The 18,141-nt window shown below is 38.2% G+C and overlaps 1 protein-coding gene across 1 annotated transcript in view; it reads left to right on the top strand.

Annotated features, from left to right (window-relative positions):
- DROSHA (drosha ribonuclease III) overlaps positions 1 to 16,782 on the top strand; it is a 70,096-nt gene extending 53,314 nt beyond the window's left edge. Inside the window, exons 24-32 of the mRNA XM_010164733.1 lie at positions 674 to 718; positions 3,697 to 3,854; positions 4,712 to 4,817; positions 8,472 to 8,613; positions 9,569 to 9,651; positions 9,765 to 9,868; positions 11,914 to 12,006; positions 13,305 to 13,351; positions 16,334 to 16,782. Coding sequence (XP_010163035.1) covers positions 674 to 718; positions 3,697 to 3,854; positions 4,712 to 4,817; positions 8,472 to 8,613; positions 9,569 to 9,651; positions 9,765 to 9,868; positions 11,914 to 12,006; positions 13,305 to 13,351; positions 16,334 to 16,464 — 909 coding nt within the window. The 3' untranslated portion in view covers positions 16,465 to 16,782. The remainder of the gene's footprint in view (positions 1 to 673; positions 719 to 3,696; positions 3,855 to 4,711; positions 4,818 to 8,471; positions 8,614 to 9,568; positions 9,652 to 9,764; positions 9,869 to 11,913; positions 12,007 to 13,304; positions 13,352 to 16,333) is intronic.
- The last annotated feature ends 1,359 nt before the right edge of the window (positions 16,783 to 18,141 follow it).

An 18,141-nucleotide genomic window follows, 5' to 3' on the forward strand; every position in this document is an offset into this window, starting at 1 on the left:
ATTATAGGGGATTTAATCCAACTGCTTAGTTAAAGTCGGATCTATTCTTGCATACTGTATCTTAGATCGCTGTTAGTTGGAATGTATCCTACGTAATGGCTAAGGAAAGGAATTGGTAACATACTACTGGGGACAATACATGGGGCAGTGGTGAGGGGATGAATTATATAGTCTCCTTGAAAAAATCTCTGAGTCTGTGAAATGACAAAGCTTATTAGAAATAAAAGTGTTTTGGAGCCTTTTGTAACTCAGTGTTTATTTGCTGCTTAGTGCCTGTAGTGAAGGAAGCCTATATGAAATAGGAAAAAATAAATGAGGGGGGGGGGTGTTTTTTAATCCTTGTCTTTGGTGAAGTCAAACCCACTGCTGAGGAGTACTTGCAAATAAAGTTAGTCTTGAGGCTTAAACAAATCTTTTCCTTCCTTTAACCACTTTTTATTTGGTTTAAGGATTTTTTCCACCTCTTGGACACAAGCTAATTGGGAGAACTACAGGCAGTTTGAACATCAAATACACGATTTTAAAAATTAGTTTGCCAGCACTATTGAATTTGCAATAAGCAGAGTCAGCATCTGAAATAGTTCAGTGTTTCAAGTAATGACATTTTATTTAGTACTGTGGAATTTGTTAAATGACTCCCTTGAGCATTAAAGGCATCTCTCAATGTTTGCAGGACCTGCGGGATGTATGGCTTAATTATCCACTGCACCCACTCCAAGTAAGTGTGTCCCTTTCTGTAATAAATTTCATAACTCTGTTTTATTTTCAAGGATACTTTTACATAGGTCTCTATTGCAATGAAATCTCAAAAATTGTGCTGAAAAGAAGTAAAGGGAGAGTACATATTTACCTTTGTGTTTGGTTTTGAGAATTATTTTTTTTTCTTAAATAATGAGTCTCTGCTTCTCTAAGGATTATTCATTCAGCTTTCCTTGGCTCATGTTTGATATGTAATTGTTTCTCATACAATAAATCTAGTGAGAGGTAGCATTTTGGGAGCTTCTTGTGCATCGTCTCAAAGTTGGGGGAAAAAGGTTGCAAAAGCAATTTATGTACATATTTTGTTAACCTGCAATTAAGACAGAAACCTTAATAGTAGGAAAGCATATTAATTGAATGGAATGAGTGTGATTTTGATTTTGTGTGTGTGTGTGCAATGATAGCATGATTGTTTTGGTGATTCCAGTAGCTTTAATTGCAAGTAAACACTGAAATTATGCAGGTGTCTGAAGGCTAATTTATCCTCCATATATGGGAGCATACAAGTTCACAAGCTGTTAGTTTACAAGGCTGGAAGTTGGGAGAATGGTTTCCCAGTCCTTGTTCCCTGAATGAATTCTGAAGAGACCTTGATCAAGTCACAGAGCCTCTCTGCACTGTAGTTCCTTCTCTTCACAGCAAATGTGGTGGCATTTTCCAGGTGTGCAGGGCCACTGCAAGAACAGCTGCATTCAAATTGTCACCCAGTCACTTCATAAGGTGCTCAGGGTCACATGAACATCTGAAAGGTCTCTTTTGTTCAACCAAATCTCTGATGTTTTGTGCAAGTCAGTTAGGCTCTTTTGAAACTTTTTATGAGCACACCCTTCCAGCAGAAGGTCACTTTGAAGCTTCCATCTGAAATCTCATGTATTTGCACAGATTTTGCAATGGGTACGTAGACAAAATCTTCAGCAACAAGTCAGTGCACATGAAGCGCTTTTTACAACCAACTCTCTGTGAGTCTTAATAGGAAGATAAACTTTTGAGATTCAGCACCAGCTATCCTACATGGTGGCACAAGCTCCCAAGAAAATTCTTCTTACTCTAGTTTTCTCTCTTCTCTTACTTTATTTGATTTTAACATCTTTATATCTGCTTTCACAAAGATGACTTGGACTCTGCTTAGAGATTGGAGACAGTATATGCAGCTTATCATTTCATTCTACTACCTTAATGTGTGATGAAAATTTATTTCCTTCCATGCCCCAGAAGCCATACTGGGTCTCTGCTTACCAGCAGGGGAAACACAGGCTGCCCAGGTTGGCCTTTTTGCACAGCTAGCCTGAAAAATGGCATTTTTAAAAATTATTAAAAGTCACCATAGCAATATGGTAAATAAGATACTAATTAAAAAAAAAAAAAAAAAAAAAAGGGCTTTGGGTAAGATATACAGAAATGAAGGCCTGTAACCCTGTTATTTGGCACTAGTCAAGTCAGTAGAAATAGTAATGAGAAAAATAATTAGAGGTTACCTGGATAAATGTAGTCTCTTTATGAAGAGTTGATATGTAAAGGCAAGTCCTACCTGACAAATCAGTAGGAGATTTCAGAGGAGACAAAAAAACGTGATGATGCAGATGACACTGTCTGCTGGGTTCCTAAGAGGCTGTTAGAAAGGCACTCATGAAAGGCTTTTAAAAATATATATATTTTTTTTTTTAAAGGGAAGAAAAAAAAAAGCAACCCCAAGTGAATACTGTCAGTCCTTACAAGATTTAAAGGAATGGCTGAAACATAAGAAATGGTGAACAGGAGTGAAATGACCACATCTTAAAAGGGATGGAGATTACTGGCAGATTTCCCTAGGTGTCCTTGCTGAAGTACAGGCTGCTCGCATCGACAGTTTAGGGAAGAGGATGAGCAGTGAGGTGGCAGTTTGACAATACCGAATTATTCAGGGTAGCAGGGACAACTGTACGGTGAAGAATTTCAGTCTGCGAGAATGCAAGAGTGACTGACTGTAGAGTAAAAAAGCAGATTAAATTCTGTGTTGGTAAATACAGAGGAATTGTAAAGGATCATGCATGAGGAAGCAAAAAGCAGTCTCTGTTCCACTTGCAACTGAACTCCAACCTGACCGTTATCACCCAAGCGTGGGATTTCAGTGCCAAGATATGTAGTTCTATGAAAACGTCAGCTGAAAGCTCAGTCATGTTTAAGGAAAAAGTTAAATTGAATGTAATCAATGAATAGAAAAGGGACAGGCAACAAACCAAAAAAGATCTTAATGCCACTTTAAAAAAACTGTGGCTATTCTTACTTTTCCTTTAGGCATCCTCATCTGGATGATTCCTTCTCTGAGGCATTGCCATACAAAAGAGATGCCCAGAGTGGCTAGAGGAAATGCCTAAGCTGTTTCCCAGCTCCAGAAGGCTTTTTAACAGTGTCACCACATCAAGAACATCAGACAAGAAACTGATAAGAAAAGCTACTAACCCAAAGTGATAATTTCAATTTTCTTGTGTTATTGTGCCCTTTTGAATTTCATATATTAAGAATTTATTTTTGGTGAGTGGGAGAAATATGTTTGGTTTTTGTCTCATCTTAACATGCTGTCAGTCTGCCAGCCCTATTCTAATAATTTTTAATCTGTTGCTCAGTTGCAAATAATGTGATAATATTAGAAAACTCAGACACGTACAATTATGAATTTTGTGAAAATTAGTAGCCCATGCTATCCATGTGTAGAGACAGGACTGTATACGCAATGTGTTATAAATGCCTCAACTGTTAAAAGGCAGACAGCAGAGCTCACATCATCTTTGAGTGGTAATTATCCAAGACAAAAACCCAGAGGAAGCTGGCTGTTCAGCTGTCCACAGAACAACTTGTTCACTGTATTCTTTGCCCTTCATTTACAGAAGGCTTGCTTTTCTCTGAAAAGTTCTAAAACAGTGTCAGTTTGTCATTGTTTGCTCTTCATTTTATTTTCAGCTGCAGGAGTCCAATACTGACAGACAACTCATTGAGACCTCTCCAGTTCTTCAGAAGCTTACAGAGTTTGAGGAGGCAATTGGAGTCATCTTTACGCATGTTCGGCTTCTAGCACGTGCATTCACTCTGAGGACAGTAGGCTTTAACCATCTGACTCTGTGAGTACACAACGAGAGTCCTTAAGTAGCTCTGTAGGTCCTTCTGTTTAGTATCATAGATTGCTTTATTTGTAAACAAACTCTAGATGTTATATCTGTTCTCCAGAAGAAAATAGAGCAGCTACAAATGCAGGCTTGCCTGGCTCATTATCTCCTCTCTGACAGTAGTCAGTAGTGGATAGCTTGGGAAAGTCTACAGAAGAGGTTAGAGAGCCATCCTGGTGTTTCTTCTGAGCTTCCTGCATCACTGATATTTGCACATCACTCCTGACACAGTAGCAAAACATACTTGAAGGTACATATGGGCAGAAGAAAGAAGCAAAATTATGCTCTTTGGTCCAAGTGCAGTCCTTGTGTTCTGTGGTGTGTAGAGCTGCCAGGTCCCATTTTAAAGCAAACAGTAGAGCACTACCAGTGGTTACTCAGTCCAGGATCTCACATGGGATTAAACCCAGATCCTTTTATTTCTTGTGAATGGACAGAGCTTTTTCTCTATTGAAGTCATTGCATTCATGAGTTCACTTTCTTGTAAGAAGTTGCAGGTAGAGACCTCATCCCATTACAAACTTCATAACTGCTTTTCTCCTTCAGTTAGTCCCAGATCTGTGATCTAATAATTGTGTGTATATTTAGCTACCCTGATTTGCTTTCTCCCTGAAAGTTGGTGTTACAACAGTAACGAACTGTGTTTTTGTCTCACCTGGTTAACACTGGAAAATTGTCTTAAATGCATTTGGAAATGAGCGAGGCTCACTTTCAGATCACTCTTTATTTTAATTAGTGTGTGTGCATGCTGGTTTTGTTTTTTCCTCCCTGAGTGCTTATTGATTTTGCTGCATTGATGTCTCATTTTTCAGAGGCCACAACCAGAGGATGGAATTCCTGGGTGACTCCATAATGCAGCTAGTAGCCACAGAGTATTTATTCATACATTTCCCTGATCATCATGAAGGGCACTTAACGGTGAGACTGCCATCAATCATGTTCTCCGGAAGAGCAAGAGTGGGATGGAGATTGAAATTACGGGAGCAGCTAGTGAATTATTCTAGATTTGATTAATAAAAGAAGGCTCTGCAACCACTACTCTTAATAAGGTTTTGTTAATTTTAAGTCAAGAGCACTGCAGTGAATAGGAAACAATGATTTATGAGCCCGGTGTGATAATTTTTGTTCTTTCTGTGAAAATGATCAATAATTTTAAGGATGTCAGTGATGAAACTGGGAGATAAGGCTAGTTCTTCCTTAAAGATGGGTGTCTTAATTTATTTAAATAGGCACATCACATTTTTATTCATGACTTCTAGTCTGTTGAACCTGCAACCAGGCAGGGTTAAGTTTCCTGATAAGAAGTTTTCACGATCTGTTTTAGTCTGGTTTTCCTGTTGTCTTCAATCTGGAGCTCCTGTGATAGTTTTTGAATTTAATTTTACCATTGTTATAGTCATCTGTTGTTGATTACTGTAGCCTTTCAGCCTTTCTTACTGGGGCTCTGAACAACGCAGTCTGGGGATCTTTCAGCAATTTACAGTACTTTAAACATAGAGTGGTAGTATATGTAGGTTTTTTTTCCTGATTGATTCATTTAGTCCTGCAGCTAGACAGCTGTGTCTTTTATTTGTGAGGAAGAAATTTTCTTAAGCTTACTAAATTCTTTCTTAGTTTTCAAGTCTTGACTAGAATAAAAAAGCAATACATGTATCAGGAGTATGAGTGGAGTCTTCTAGTTAAAATTGGGAAGTAGCACTGTAGGTTTCTTAGCTACCTGGAGTGGTTTTCTCAAATCAGGAAAGGGATGGTGGTACTAAGTCTAGTAGGCAATGTGTTTTCAAGAATATGCTTCTTGGGTCTTTTGGGCTAAAGCTGTTTACAAGAAAAAAAGTACATGCTCTGACTAAAAGTAATTTTATTTTTTTTTTCACCAGTTCTTAAGTCTTATTTACATTTGTATGGATTCTTCTGCGCCATTCAGGAGACAGAGGAGATAAAGCCTGAACTTTTGAAGTAAAAGTTAAAAGGGGAAGAGCCTTGTCATATTAATTCTTCAGAGAAACAAAAACATAAGGCAGAAATCCAAGATTAGTGGAGTTTTTTTGCTTTGTAAGTGACTTAAGAATGTAGGCATCACTGTTACAGTAATATAAATCTTTCAAGAACTGTTTGGCAGAAAGGATATGAAGTGTTGCTATTAATGGATGTAAATACTCAGGACAATAATCAGAACATCTCCAAGTTGCTTGATTTAATGATTAGTGAGTTGGCAAGTAGAACAAGTTGCACAGTCCAAGTATGTAGAGGAAACTACAAAGTTAGAGTGGAATGGATGCTGAAAACACATTAAGATATGGAGAAGGAGGCAGTGCTTAGAATAAAATTTCAGCTCTGGAGATGTCCATGCCATGAAAGAATATTGTTTTTAAATTTGAGGACAAATGAAATGAGACTTGTGAGAAAGGAGACTCATGATGTGGGATCTGAGGAGAAACGGCAATCACTGAGCTCTCTTCTGTTATCTGGGAACATACATTCAAAATAATAACAGAACATCAGCTCAATGGTGTCTGAAGTGTTGAGGACATTTTTGGTCAAGGATGGGAAGATTCCACTTGACTAGCAGTGCAGTTGTTTCCTAGCGTGTAGTGATTACTGTGGAGAGACATCTGTAAATTAACTCTATTTAAGAATAAGAAAGGAGAACATAGTCTTGTCTACATATTTTGAGATAGCCAAGTGATCTGCCAAGAGAGACAACAAAATTTTGTTGGCTGTTGCAAGATACAGCTTCCCGAGTACTGGCTTATGCTGCAGTTATGGGTAGTAGTATGGGTAGTGTGAAGATGGAAGAATGAAAAATAAAATTGCTTTGTAATTAGAGTCAAGCTCCAGTTGAGCATCTGTCACACAATACAGCATCTGCAATGATGCGGGCGGTGTATTGCCAAAGTGGAGACTAGCTCTAAAAAACTTTCTGGGAAGGCACAGGTATCGTGTCTTCCCCTTATCAGTAGAGAAATTGAGTCCCTTGCTAGATCACACTTGTAGAAGAGGCAAATTCTAATATGGAGCAAGCTGATAACCACAATACTAGAAGGATAACTGTTTTTTTTTTCCATCTCTAATTCACTGTGTAGTGTATATGTTGCTCTTTGATATATGGTGCTACTAATCATGATTACAGGTCCCATCAAAATAAATACTCTGCAAACACAGCATAAGAGATCCTTCTCCCATTACAAGAAGCAGATTTTTGTCACATGATAGTGCACTTCTCTCTTGTAGGTTGCATATTGTACTTAGGATTTTGTTGAGGAAAGTATTGTTTATTTATCTTAAGGACAGAAAAGGAAAGAATTCTGGAAATAAACAGGTAGAAGATGAGTTTAAGCAGAGGTTAGGGAGGCAAGTAATAAACCTAGCTGCAGTCTGCCTAGTTTATGAAGATCCAGTTGTGAGGATCTGCTTCATACATCATTGCCAAACAAATTATGAACATACTGTTTGTTATTTATCTGTTGTCAGAGATGAAGTATCAAGTGCAGCAAATAAATCTTGATTTTCATAAGCTCAGTTGACATGCTGGAGCCAGGTAGCATATAACGTGGATCTAATAAGCTGAGCAAATGTGACATGGAAGACAAAGAGAGAAAAAATGTGTATGCAGCTTCTCAACTCTAGATTATGTATAAACAGTGGAAAAGAGAGACACTGTTTCCCTTCCACCCCTACCTCCCATAGTATCCCTAACTTCTTAAATTAATGCTGTTTCATTTAAAGCAGAAAAGCAAACAAACGGGGAAAAAGCTCACCTTAACTAGGGGTTCCAAAAATTGTATGAAACCCTAAAATGCCGAAGTACTCCTTTAAGCTGTATGAGATTGCATCTTTGGCAAAGCTCCATGTTTATTTAAGCCATCTGCCTAGAGCCTGCATTAAGCCAGCATTCTGCTGGAGAACCAGGTGTCTTGGACATTGTCATACATGGGAAATGTTAGAGCCAGATCTTTGTCAGGGTGCTAGGCTCAACTATAATGCCTTCGGTAGAGCAAACAATACAGGCTCTCCAGCCGTGCATTTTCTTCTCTGGCCAGATGAATAGAGCCGCTTCCTCATCTGCTTGTTCTCCAGCTATAGACTATATTGCTTTAATGTGCATTTGTTTTAATTACTGCCTATTTATTTCTTATTTGGTGTACACTGGAGACTGCTCTATAGACTCAGAATATTCTATGTTTCTACTTTATCTGGAAAAATGTATATAACTTACTTAAACTAGAAAAATGCAGATTAGCTGAAAAAGTACAGGACTGATGGAGAGATGGTTTATGGTTGCAAAGAAGCTCACAAACGACTATTTCAAATGCAAGACATCTACAGAAGTAATATGCCTATAGAATAGATAGAGAAGAATTGAAACAGGAGGAAAAATCAGCAGTAGAAATAATGAGTATGTGTGTGTTTACGTACATAATTTGAGGTGTGCTGAAACAAAATGTTAATAAACTGAGAGAAGTGAGAGGCTACAAGGATAAAAGTAACTTTTTTTTGTCCCCAGTTCTTCCTACCTTTTATACTTTTGCATTGCTATTTTTTACCATTGAGTGGAACTTCTTTCTATTGCAGCTGTTGAGAAGTTCTTTGGTGAACAATAGGACACAGGCTAAGGTGGCAGAAGAGCTGGGTATGCAAGAATTTGCCATCACTAATGACAAGACAAAAAGACCTGTAGCTCTTCGAACTAAGACTTTGGCTGATCTCTTGGAATGTGAGTTAATTTGATTATAACAGCTTAGTACTTATGCAACTTCTTTTTCCTCAGGGCTTGTTTAAGAAAGCCATTAGAAATCCCCCAAATCACTATTAAAAATGTATGTTCAGGTCTGCAAGTGAATTATGCCTATACCTATGAAAGCCAGATTTTTTTTTTTAACACTAGCCTAGATTTTTGAAGTCTGCATGAAAGCATGAAAGAGGCATAATTTCAGATACAAAGTTGTAGGCATAGAAATTTAGGAGTCATGATGACCAGGTCAAAAGCATGTCTAAAATGTTGAAGGATTGTAATTCAAGTTGAGCTATTTAACAGCAGGTTCAGTGTTTTATTAATATGTTCTTATCACAGATAAAGTAGTTCCTTCAGCAGGTGAATATTTCTGTGGTTTGTTTGACTGCATTTTTGGGAGGTTTCAAAATGGTCATTCCACAAGAGAGAAAGCTACATGGAAATTAAATTACTTTTAGTCCATTTATGAAAGTTCGTGCTAACTTCTTTCCAAAGAAAGTGGAAACAGTGATAAATATTCTGCAAAGAGAGTTAATCTGTATCTTGTGAGCCATTCAGACCACTTGGCTTTTGCCAAATCCTCTAAGCAAATGGAAATAGCACACAAACAGGAGTGATTTATATCTAAAACTTTTATGGTACCCAGTAGTGATTTATTTGTAAGTGTCCATGGTCTTCTGGTTAAAATGTGAGATTAGGAGCTGAGTGTTGTTTCTAGCTCTTTAAATGACTGAGTGCATTTGGGTGGATTTCACTTAATCTCTTGGTCAACTTTATTTTTTTCCTCTGTGTGCAGGGTAATAATACCCTCATCAGATCACTGCTGTGAAACATAATTGAATATGGCTTTAGTGTAGTCACAGATACTTGTTTCTAAAAGTGTAAGCTATTAATGTTCTCCTTGGATGTGTGGCAATACCTTTTGTTTTCCCCCCAGCCTTTATTGCTGCCCTGTACATCGATAAAGACTTGGAATATGTCCACACTTTCATGAATGTATGCTTTTTTCCACGGCTAAAGGTAAGACCAGTCAGGTTCCAACTTTCCTGACACTATGTTTTAACACATTATTGGGTTTGTGACTCTTCCCACAGTCTCTCAATCATAAAAGCATCTTTGTGAACTTCTTACAGGAGTTTATTTTAAATCAAGATTGGAATGATCCTAAATCTCAGCTTCAGCAGTGCTGCTTGACTCTCAGGACAGAAGGAAAAGAGCCAGACATTCCTCTTTACAAGTAAGAACTGGTATCTTACAGATATAAGATAATTATCAGTCTTTCTTGTATGTGGAAGAAAATGTGATTAGTCACCCTATGTTTTTCTCATAGTTTTGTTTTATTGTAGTTATCCAACCCTCTAGTTTCCCTTTGTCTGAAGATGGAAAATGTTGAAACAATGTTTTCCAAGCTTTAGGTGTTTTAAGCCATTATAAGAAAGAGTTTGTAAGAATTTGTAACTTTACCTTGTACATTTTCAAGGGAAAATATAATCTGTGTGTTCGAATGGAGTATTTCATTGGCATCATTTATATGTGGTATCCTTTTAATGTAAGGAATGGCAGTATTTTAAATGAAATGAATGGAATAATGGGTGTTTGGTATGAAGTCAAGATACCTCCTTTCTGTTTTCAGTAATAGTGTGAAGTTTCTTTACACTCTACATTATTATGCAAACATAATAAATGCCTTGTTTTATAAATACTGATTGTAGGCTCTCTTCCTCATCCACAGTCAGACACTGAAGGGTGTTGGACATTTTCTCTGTGCAATTCAGCCCATGTATATCTTCCTGTTTAGTGATAGAAGAGCTCAGAGCAATGAGCCTCTTAACATGTACACCTTAGTAAGATACCTGAAGTTGGATGGGATGGATGTCCCTTCTCTCATTCAGTTGTAAAATAGCATAATAGCTTCTTCAAAGAGGCAGTAATAAACTTAAAATTGTATAATGGATCCACATCCATTCAATTAATGTAGGGAGGGGTGCAGTGTTAGTCCTCAAAAGAATAGATAAAGGCTGTGAAAGTTCAAGGCTTGTGTTGCTGGTATTATTATATCTAAAAGGTTTGAACAATGAAAGTCTTAAGTGCATTTGTCACATTTACTGAAGGAAAGTTTTCAATGAAGTGTAGCAGTTCAGTTATAGTGACAAACAGTGCACTTCAGAAATATGATTACTTCAACACTGCAACTGGTGCTTTGCAAATCTGACTCCTCAGTGCCTCTGTATGAGGGCTCACAGCTTTGTCTTGGGTGAGGGAGATGAATACAAAAGAAACAATTCCTGATTCTTGTGAAACCTACTGAGTATCAAGTACCAAATGTTTGTTTTGTTTTGCTGTGATGATAAATTGATTTTTATGGTACAGCTTAGAGCTAGTAATATGCTGTTATCTTCCTATTATCTTGTTAAATTCCTTTCCTTAGGGTTATCTGTTTCACTGCAGTCAGTACTATTGCTTTTAAATTTGAGGTGGGTTTTTTTTGCTCTTGTCACAACACATGGAAAACAGAGTACTATAGTTAGATACTTTAAAAATTGATATGAAATTGGTGTTCTTTCCAAAAAGAAACAAAGTGGTGGACACAACTCGAGCTGACAGTGGGGATTTGGGACAGCAGGAAAAAGCAGAAGCAGCAATTCTTTGCGTGTCTAGGGAACTATCTGTTTTCCCCTTTGGATGATTGTTGATGCATGTCCTAGACTTTAGCTCAAAAAGAAACTTTGTTTTGTGACAAACTGTTATTTTGCAAAGCTGATGGGAGATTTCTTTGTACTGTGATAATTCAGTATGTAGAGAGCTACTGTGTCCCAAATGAAGCCCTTTTAAAACCTTGTTAACTGCCTGACTCTGAGGGACTAAATTTTTAGTGCACACAATAACCATATTGGTGTGATTATTTGCAATTGCACAGGTACGCACAATTTGTATGACTTCATTACAAGTGTTTTTCACAGTGTTTAAGCACTTTGTGTTACAGTTTGCATTTTTGCTTACAAGTTAAATTTTCATATGGTGCTCTTGAGTGAACCTGGAGTAATAAATATAATCAATAGAAGCAAGGTGTGTTTTATGTAAATTTCTCCTTTTTATTGGGCACTGTACTGGTAATCTCTGTTAACATGATTTATACAGGCATCTTTCAACCCTTGCCTTATACTTTGTGCTAATTCCACTATATGTATTGACCAGACTGAAACCTTGGTGATGTATGTGCCACAAACAGATTCTGGTTTTTAATACTCCCTGCTTAAATGAATCATATCTATCTTATTTCAGGACTTTGCAGACAGTGGGACCGTCTCATGCCAGGACATACACAGTAGCTGTTTACTTCAAAGGGGAAAGAATAGGATGTGGTAAAGGCCCAAGGTATAGTGAAAAATTAATCACATGGTGTTGAAGTTTGAGTGCGGCAGTGTCTAAAATGACTAGCTATGGAAATAGACAAGTGTGTGGTTGGCCCTAGAAGAGGAAGACTATAGAGCCTTCTTCAAACTGTTGTGAGTTTCTGCCTCAGGAAAGCCTGAAGGGCTCAACGTCTGTATAGTTTGGGGACTTAAGCTTTGGTGAGTTTGCGTACAAGGTGGCTAGCAATGCTAACCCATTTGTGGCTCTCAGACTAGAAACTGCAGAGGAGCTCTGTGGAAAAGGACCTTTGCTGGTGGGCAACAGGTTGGCCATGAGCCAGCAGTGTGTCCTTGTGGCCAGGAAGGCCAACAGTAATATCCTGGGGTGCATTGAAAAGAGCGTGGCCAGCAGGTTGAGGGAGGTTCTCTTCCCCCTCTACTCTGCCCTGGTGAGGCCACATCTGGAATATTGTGTCCAGTTCTGGGCCCCACAGTTCAAGAGGGACAGGGATCTTCTGGAGAGAGCCCAGTGGAGGCCACAGAGATGATGAAGGGATTGGAGCATCTGACTTATGAGGAGAGGCTGAGGGAGCTGGGGCTCTTCAGCCTGGAGAAGAGAAGACTGAGAGGATCTTATCAATGTCTGTAAATATCTGAAATGTGGGGGCCAAATGGGCTCTTTTTGGTGGTGGCTGGTGACAGGACAAGGGGCAATGGGAAAAACTGGAACACCAGAAGTTCCAGACAAACCTAAGGGAAAACTTCTTTACTGTGCGGGTGCCAGAGCACTAGAACAGGCTGCACAGAGAGGGTGTGGAGTCTCCTTCTCTGGAGTTGTTAAAAACCCGCCTGGACGCCTTCCTGTGCACCCTGCTGTAGGGAACCTGCTTTGGCAGGGGCATTGAACTAGATGATCTCCTGAGGTCCCTTCCAGCCCTTAGGATTCTGTGATTTTGCTGCCAAATCTGGTGGTGGTTATAAAAATATTATTGGTTTTATAGTGTTCACACCTCTGATTTTGTTCCTTTTTTTCTCTCAAGCAAGTGCTTCAGTAAAGAATGGACTAGAATATTTTGTTAGTGTTATTGATCTAAGTTTAAAAATATTCTACTGGAACTGCAGTGCTGTTGCTCACATAGCTATGGAAAGGCTGATATATCGTACACTCTGAGAATTACTAGCTACTTTTTTAGTAGAGAGTTTTAGTTTAGTAGAGAGTTTTGTAATAAAAAAGTAGCTAGTGTTCCACTTTGTCAGAAACTTTAGTTCATTCTGTACAACTTAGATCTCAAGTAACATGTTTTTGTTTGGCTTTCACAGTATTCAGCAAGCGGAAATGGGAGCTGCAATGGACGCACTTGAAAAATGTAAGTTACTTGGGCAACAAAGAAAATAATTTATAGTTTACATCCTTGGTCTTTGGTGAAGTGAGGTGCAGATTTTGTGAGGGGTAAGGTTTGATCAAAACATGTATGCTGAATGCTGTCAGCTTTTAAGCAGCAGGTTTTCCTTTTAGTACTTCCAAGACAATTTTCTAATAGGTGAAGTTAATATGATACCAGCAGGTATTTTTTTAAAGGGAGTTGATCAGATACAGAAGTTGCAACTTAGAGGGAACCATGTGCAGTGAAGTCTCACTGAGATTTTTTCCATGCTTAAATATGCAATGGGATAAGACTGCTTAGTCTCTGACAGTGTGGTTGCCTCATCCTCTAATTTAGGGGAGGAGGGAAATTACTTTTCAGTTGCCAATTTAAAAGATAAAATTGTTCTCAGTTTGTACAGTAGACTGGGTTAAAGTCTATCAGGCAGATCCCCAGCCAATGTAGGTCAATATTTATCTGTTAAGAAGGGCTTATATCAGCTGGGGATCTGATGATTTGTGTATGCATCTCTCAAAATTCTGAGCAGGTTAGCCAGCATGGGAGCAGTCCTTCATTGCAATGGAGTCTCAGATATGAAAGGAATGAGTGTATGCAAACTTCTTACACAAAAGAACTTCGATCAGTAGAGTTAAAGTGCCAGGTGTGGAGGTACTGTAAGCAAATAAATTACAAGCATTTTGTGCAGCAGAAGCTCTCTATTCCGAATAACATGGGGAGGTACCTTTTTTGCATCTGTTTCAAAGGAAAGACATGCAGTTCCTCAGATGCCAAAGGTTTTTAATGTTATCTCTCCATCTGGAAATCACAGGGCTTAAAAATTTCAGAAGACAATGAATCCTTGTAATTTTTAAAAAATTTTTTTTTTTTAATCCCTCTCCTAGGCATATACTTCTCACATTTTTCTGCTCGTCAGATTTATTGGTGGTAACTTCCCTTCTCCACTGAATATCTGCAAAATGTTACTGAAGTTTTCTTTGAGTGTTTTTTCTTGTGACAGGAGCTTCATCTCCTTTCAGCCCAAGGACTTCACATCTCTTCTGACATACATATTTGTTTGAATACCATAAATTTCTAGAATTCTCTGCTCCAACCACCCCTTAAAAGAGCAAGCTTTCAAGTTAGGTCATGTTTCTTAATGCTTTGCCAGTCAAGTTTTGATTGTCTTTAGGGATGTAGGCTCCACAGCCCCTATGGGCACCTGTTCTATTATGTATATATTTGTGGAGTGGAGTTTTTCGGTTTATTGGTCTTTTTTATTATTATTTTTATTGTCTAAGTAGTTAACTTGAAGTAAAAGTAATTTTCATATACCTAATAGCCATGATGAGTTTATTACATAAGTTTCCTTCTCAACATCTTAAATGGATTATAAACAAACAGGTTACTACCGAGCTGAGTTCTTCAGAGTTCTTAAAGAATCACATTACAGGCACAGGGCTGAAAATCCGATTTTCACTTTATGGTGCACATGAGCAACAAAATATCCCAGAACTCCATTAAACTAAGTGCTAGTGCTTTTAAAAACAGCAGCAATTTAAAAACAATTTTCTTTTGTTTAGATTGCTTTCTGGTTTAAATAAATATACCCTCCTGTTGCCCGAGTTGTAAATAACAGATGAATAAACCTTTTATTTCTGTAGTATATAATAAAAGGCACAAATTTCACCAGCTAATAAAACAAAGCAGTCGAAAGTCATTCTGCTTTACCACAGACTCCTGCAGATTATGTGGCTTGTGCACAAGTGTTTTCTAGCTGAACAAATCTGTGCTGCCTGGGACCCAGAAAGAGGAAAGCACTTGGTGCCAAGGGACTCCTCCTTGAGGAGCTTCAGATGAATTCTCTCTGGGTAGCCAACTAAAGTGAGAGCAGTCTTTTGCTGGGGCATCTCCCGAATTTGTTTATAGCTTTAAAGGTCAGTGTGGTAACCTTTTGTGTTCACCTCAGACACAGATAGGTAGCCAGTGCCAATTCCAGAGCACTGTGTGGTTCCAGCAGGATTTATGAGCTGCAGGCTGACACGTACTCCGCCACCTCTTGGTTTTGTGACTGGCTGGAGGGTGCAGGTCTCTACAGCACAGAGACACGTGTGCATGTCAGCACCCTGGTCATACAGAAAACAACATGTTCTGTCAGCTGAGCACTAAATTGAGAGCAATTCTGATCAATTATATAAGCTGGTTTTACAGCCTCCCTTCTGCCTAGTGTATGTACGTACCAGGCAATGGACACATGTCTGAAATCAGAAGCATCCATCCCCCTAAGGTATTTCTCCGTCACCTCAGCCTTGTCTAGTCTGTTTTAGCCAGTCTTCACTCATCCATGCTCTTAGACTGCGCTAAGGCTGTATTTTGGTGTGTTTTGGTACGTAGCCAAGTGTTAACTTTTTCGGGGACAGATTTTACTGCATTCCATTTTGCTACACTATTACTTTCCCATTAGGAACCCTGCCATAATGTGAGGCATCTAGTGGATTCTGTGTGGGTCTAAAATAATAATAATAATAATGGAAACATCTGTACAATGCTTGGAACCAGTGGCTCATACTTCTTGGAGTGAGAACAAGACAAAAAGCCCTGACAGCATTGACAGTAGTCTCACATTCTTTTTTTCAGAGTCAACCACCTGTTGCTAAGGGAACAGAATGTCAAATCCAGGTAGTACCTGGCCATGTTGCTATACCAGGATTTTGTATTTTATTTTTGTGAGTGTATTGGATTTGGCAGTGCTTTGTAGCAAGGGAAACAGATGTGGAAATCATAAAGAAACCAAAGTGTTATGACACACAGCCCTGGTTTACTATGAATTATTAGAAATAAATGTGTAAAAAAAGGTAATAACATTATTCCTCCGTACCCCTGATCTCATCAAAGTTTAAAAAAACAAACAAACAAAAGAAAACCTGAGCTGATGCTTTCTGTGTTACCAGTTTGTTTATTGATGTAAAATATTTCTTCTTGTGTCAGATAACTTTCCCCAGATGGCCCATCAGAAACGGTTCATTGAACGGAAGTACAGACAGGAGTTGAAAGAAATGAGGTGGGAAAGAGAGCATCAAGAGAGAGAACCAGATGAGACTGAAGAAGCAAGGAAATAAAAGGAGGGCACAGAAGCAGTGGCATATTTACTTACTTAATAACTCTGACTGTGGCCTGTGGAGACCTAACCCAGTTTCTTGCAGATGATGAATGAAGAGTGCCTGTTGATATCAAACAGAAAATCATAATCTCTTCTTAGAAGTGTGTATATATAGTATTTCTTTAGTTTTAAGTAAAAAGTTTGTTTGCCTTTTTAATAAGATTTGGTTTAAAATACTTTTAATTTTTATGAAAAGTTGTAGGATTATTTTTATTATTTTTACTGTCTTGTATGAAGTAATAAAGTATTAATTTCAAAAGCCTGTAGGAGGAAAAGCTTTTTAAGTTGTCTTTATGTCCAAATGCTGTTTTTGTCAGCGACCGGCAAAGTTATTGCCTGAACTCCACAGTGGAGGAGGAAAGTGTTGTGAGAAACTAATTCAGCAGAGCACTTAAGCACAGACCTAACTTAAGTTTTGCAGCTCAATGTACTTCTTGACTTCAGGTCCTTTTACAGAATCTGGTACAGTAATTTAAGGAAAGGAGATACTAAGTTTTGTCTTAAACAGTAGATTCCACATCTGGAATGTTACACAGGTGCGTGTGGAAGGTTTGGGGATTTTGTCTTTAAATCAGTATTGTAAAACTCAAAGAAAAAAATTGACACCTTTTTTCATAGAGAATATGCTGAGTTTATGTTTACAAGTTTAGTTTCATTCTCAGATTCTTGCTCTATCAAACTGATGTCTACTTTATTTAATTTCTTTGCCTAGAAGATACCAGTGTGACCATAAATAGTCAAATGGTGTATTAGAAACTCCATACAAGTGCTGTTCCAAATAGGTTCATTGAAGACTGGTTGTACCCAAAAGAGGGTGGAATTTGTCCCCAAGGTGTAGTTCAGAGGTGCCATATAGTTTATTGTCACAGTTTCCTTGATTTTTGGTGTCTGTAGCTTGTATTAGACAAACAGATGTTTCTTTTATAAAAGCTCTGAGTGGTACCAAAAGTGGAACATCCACTGTGTGTGTTGGTGGTTTTTCCCACTGACTACCAGCTTCATTGTAGATGATGGTGTGTTGTTTGTATTTTTAATTTCCCTGCTTTGAGCCATTCATTTTAATTACACTGATTTCTGAGTTAAAACAGTCCCTTAGTATGTATTGTGCAGTCAGTTCTCTATCTTTCTTCCCTGATAAGTGAAACAGATACAACTCTTCTTTTCCTTAACTGTGCATTTTCTTCTTGCTTCAGATCCTTTTTGGTGAGTTATTTATGCATCTTTTCTGATGTAAGTAACACATATGTATGTGATAAGATACAAAGCAGCTTCGTAAGTGTGGATGGAAGAGTCTGACCCAAAGAATTCATGCAGACTTGTGAAAGAAAACTTTTGCTCAATGACCACACTACACCGAGCAACTAATTCAGCGGTTGTCTGAAGCACCTTTCTGTAGTGCGACAGGCATCCATGTCAGCACTTTATTGCGGGTGCCAAAGTAAACACGAGTATAGCTGAAAAGTTCACACTACCCAAATGTCTTCCCAAATTTTCACTTCTGAGCTAATCAGTATGTGTATTTTCATAAGCACATTTTTGTACACATGTGATGTGAGATGCACTTAAATGTGGGGTTTTTTTTGGGGGGTGGTGTTTATTTGTTTGGTGGTTTGTTTTTGTTTTGTTTTGTTTTTTT

The sequence above is a fragment of the Antrostomus carolinensis genome, unplaced genomic scaffold (genome assembly GCF_000700745.2).
Source record: "Antrostomus carolinensis isolate BGI_N321 unplaced genomic scaffold, ASM70074v2 scaffold42413, whole genome shotgun sequence".
Classification (NCBI taxonomy): domain Eukaryota; kingdom Metazoa; phylum Chordata; class Aves; order Caprimulgiformes; family Caprimulgidae; genus Antrostomus; species Antrostomus carolinensis.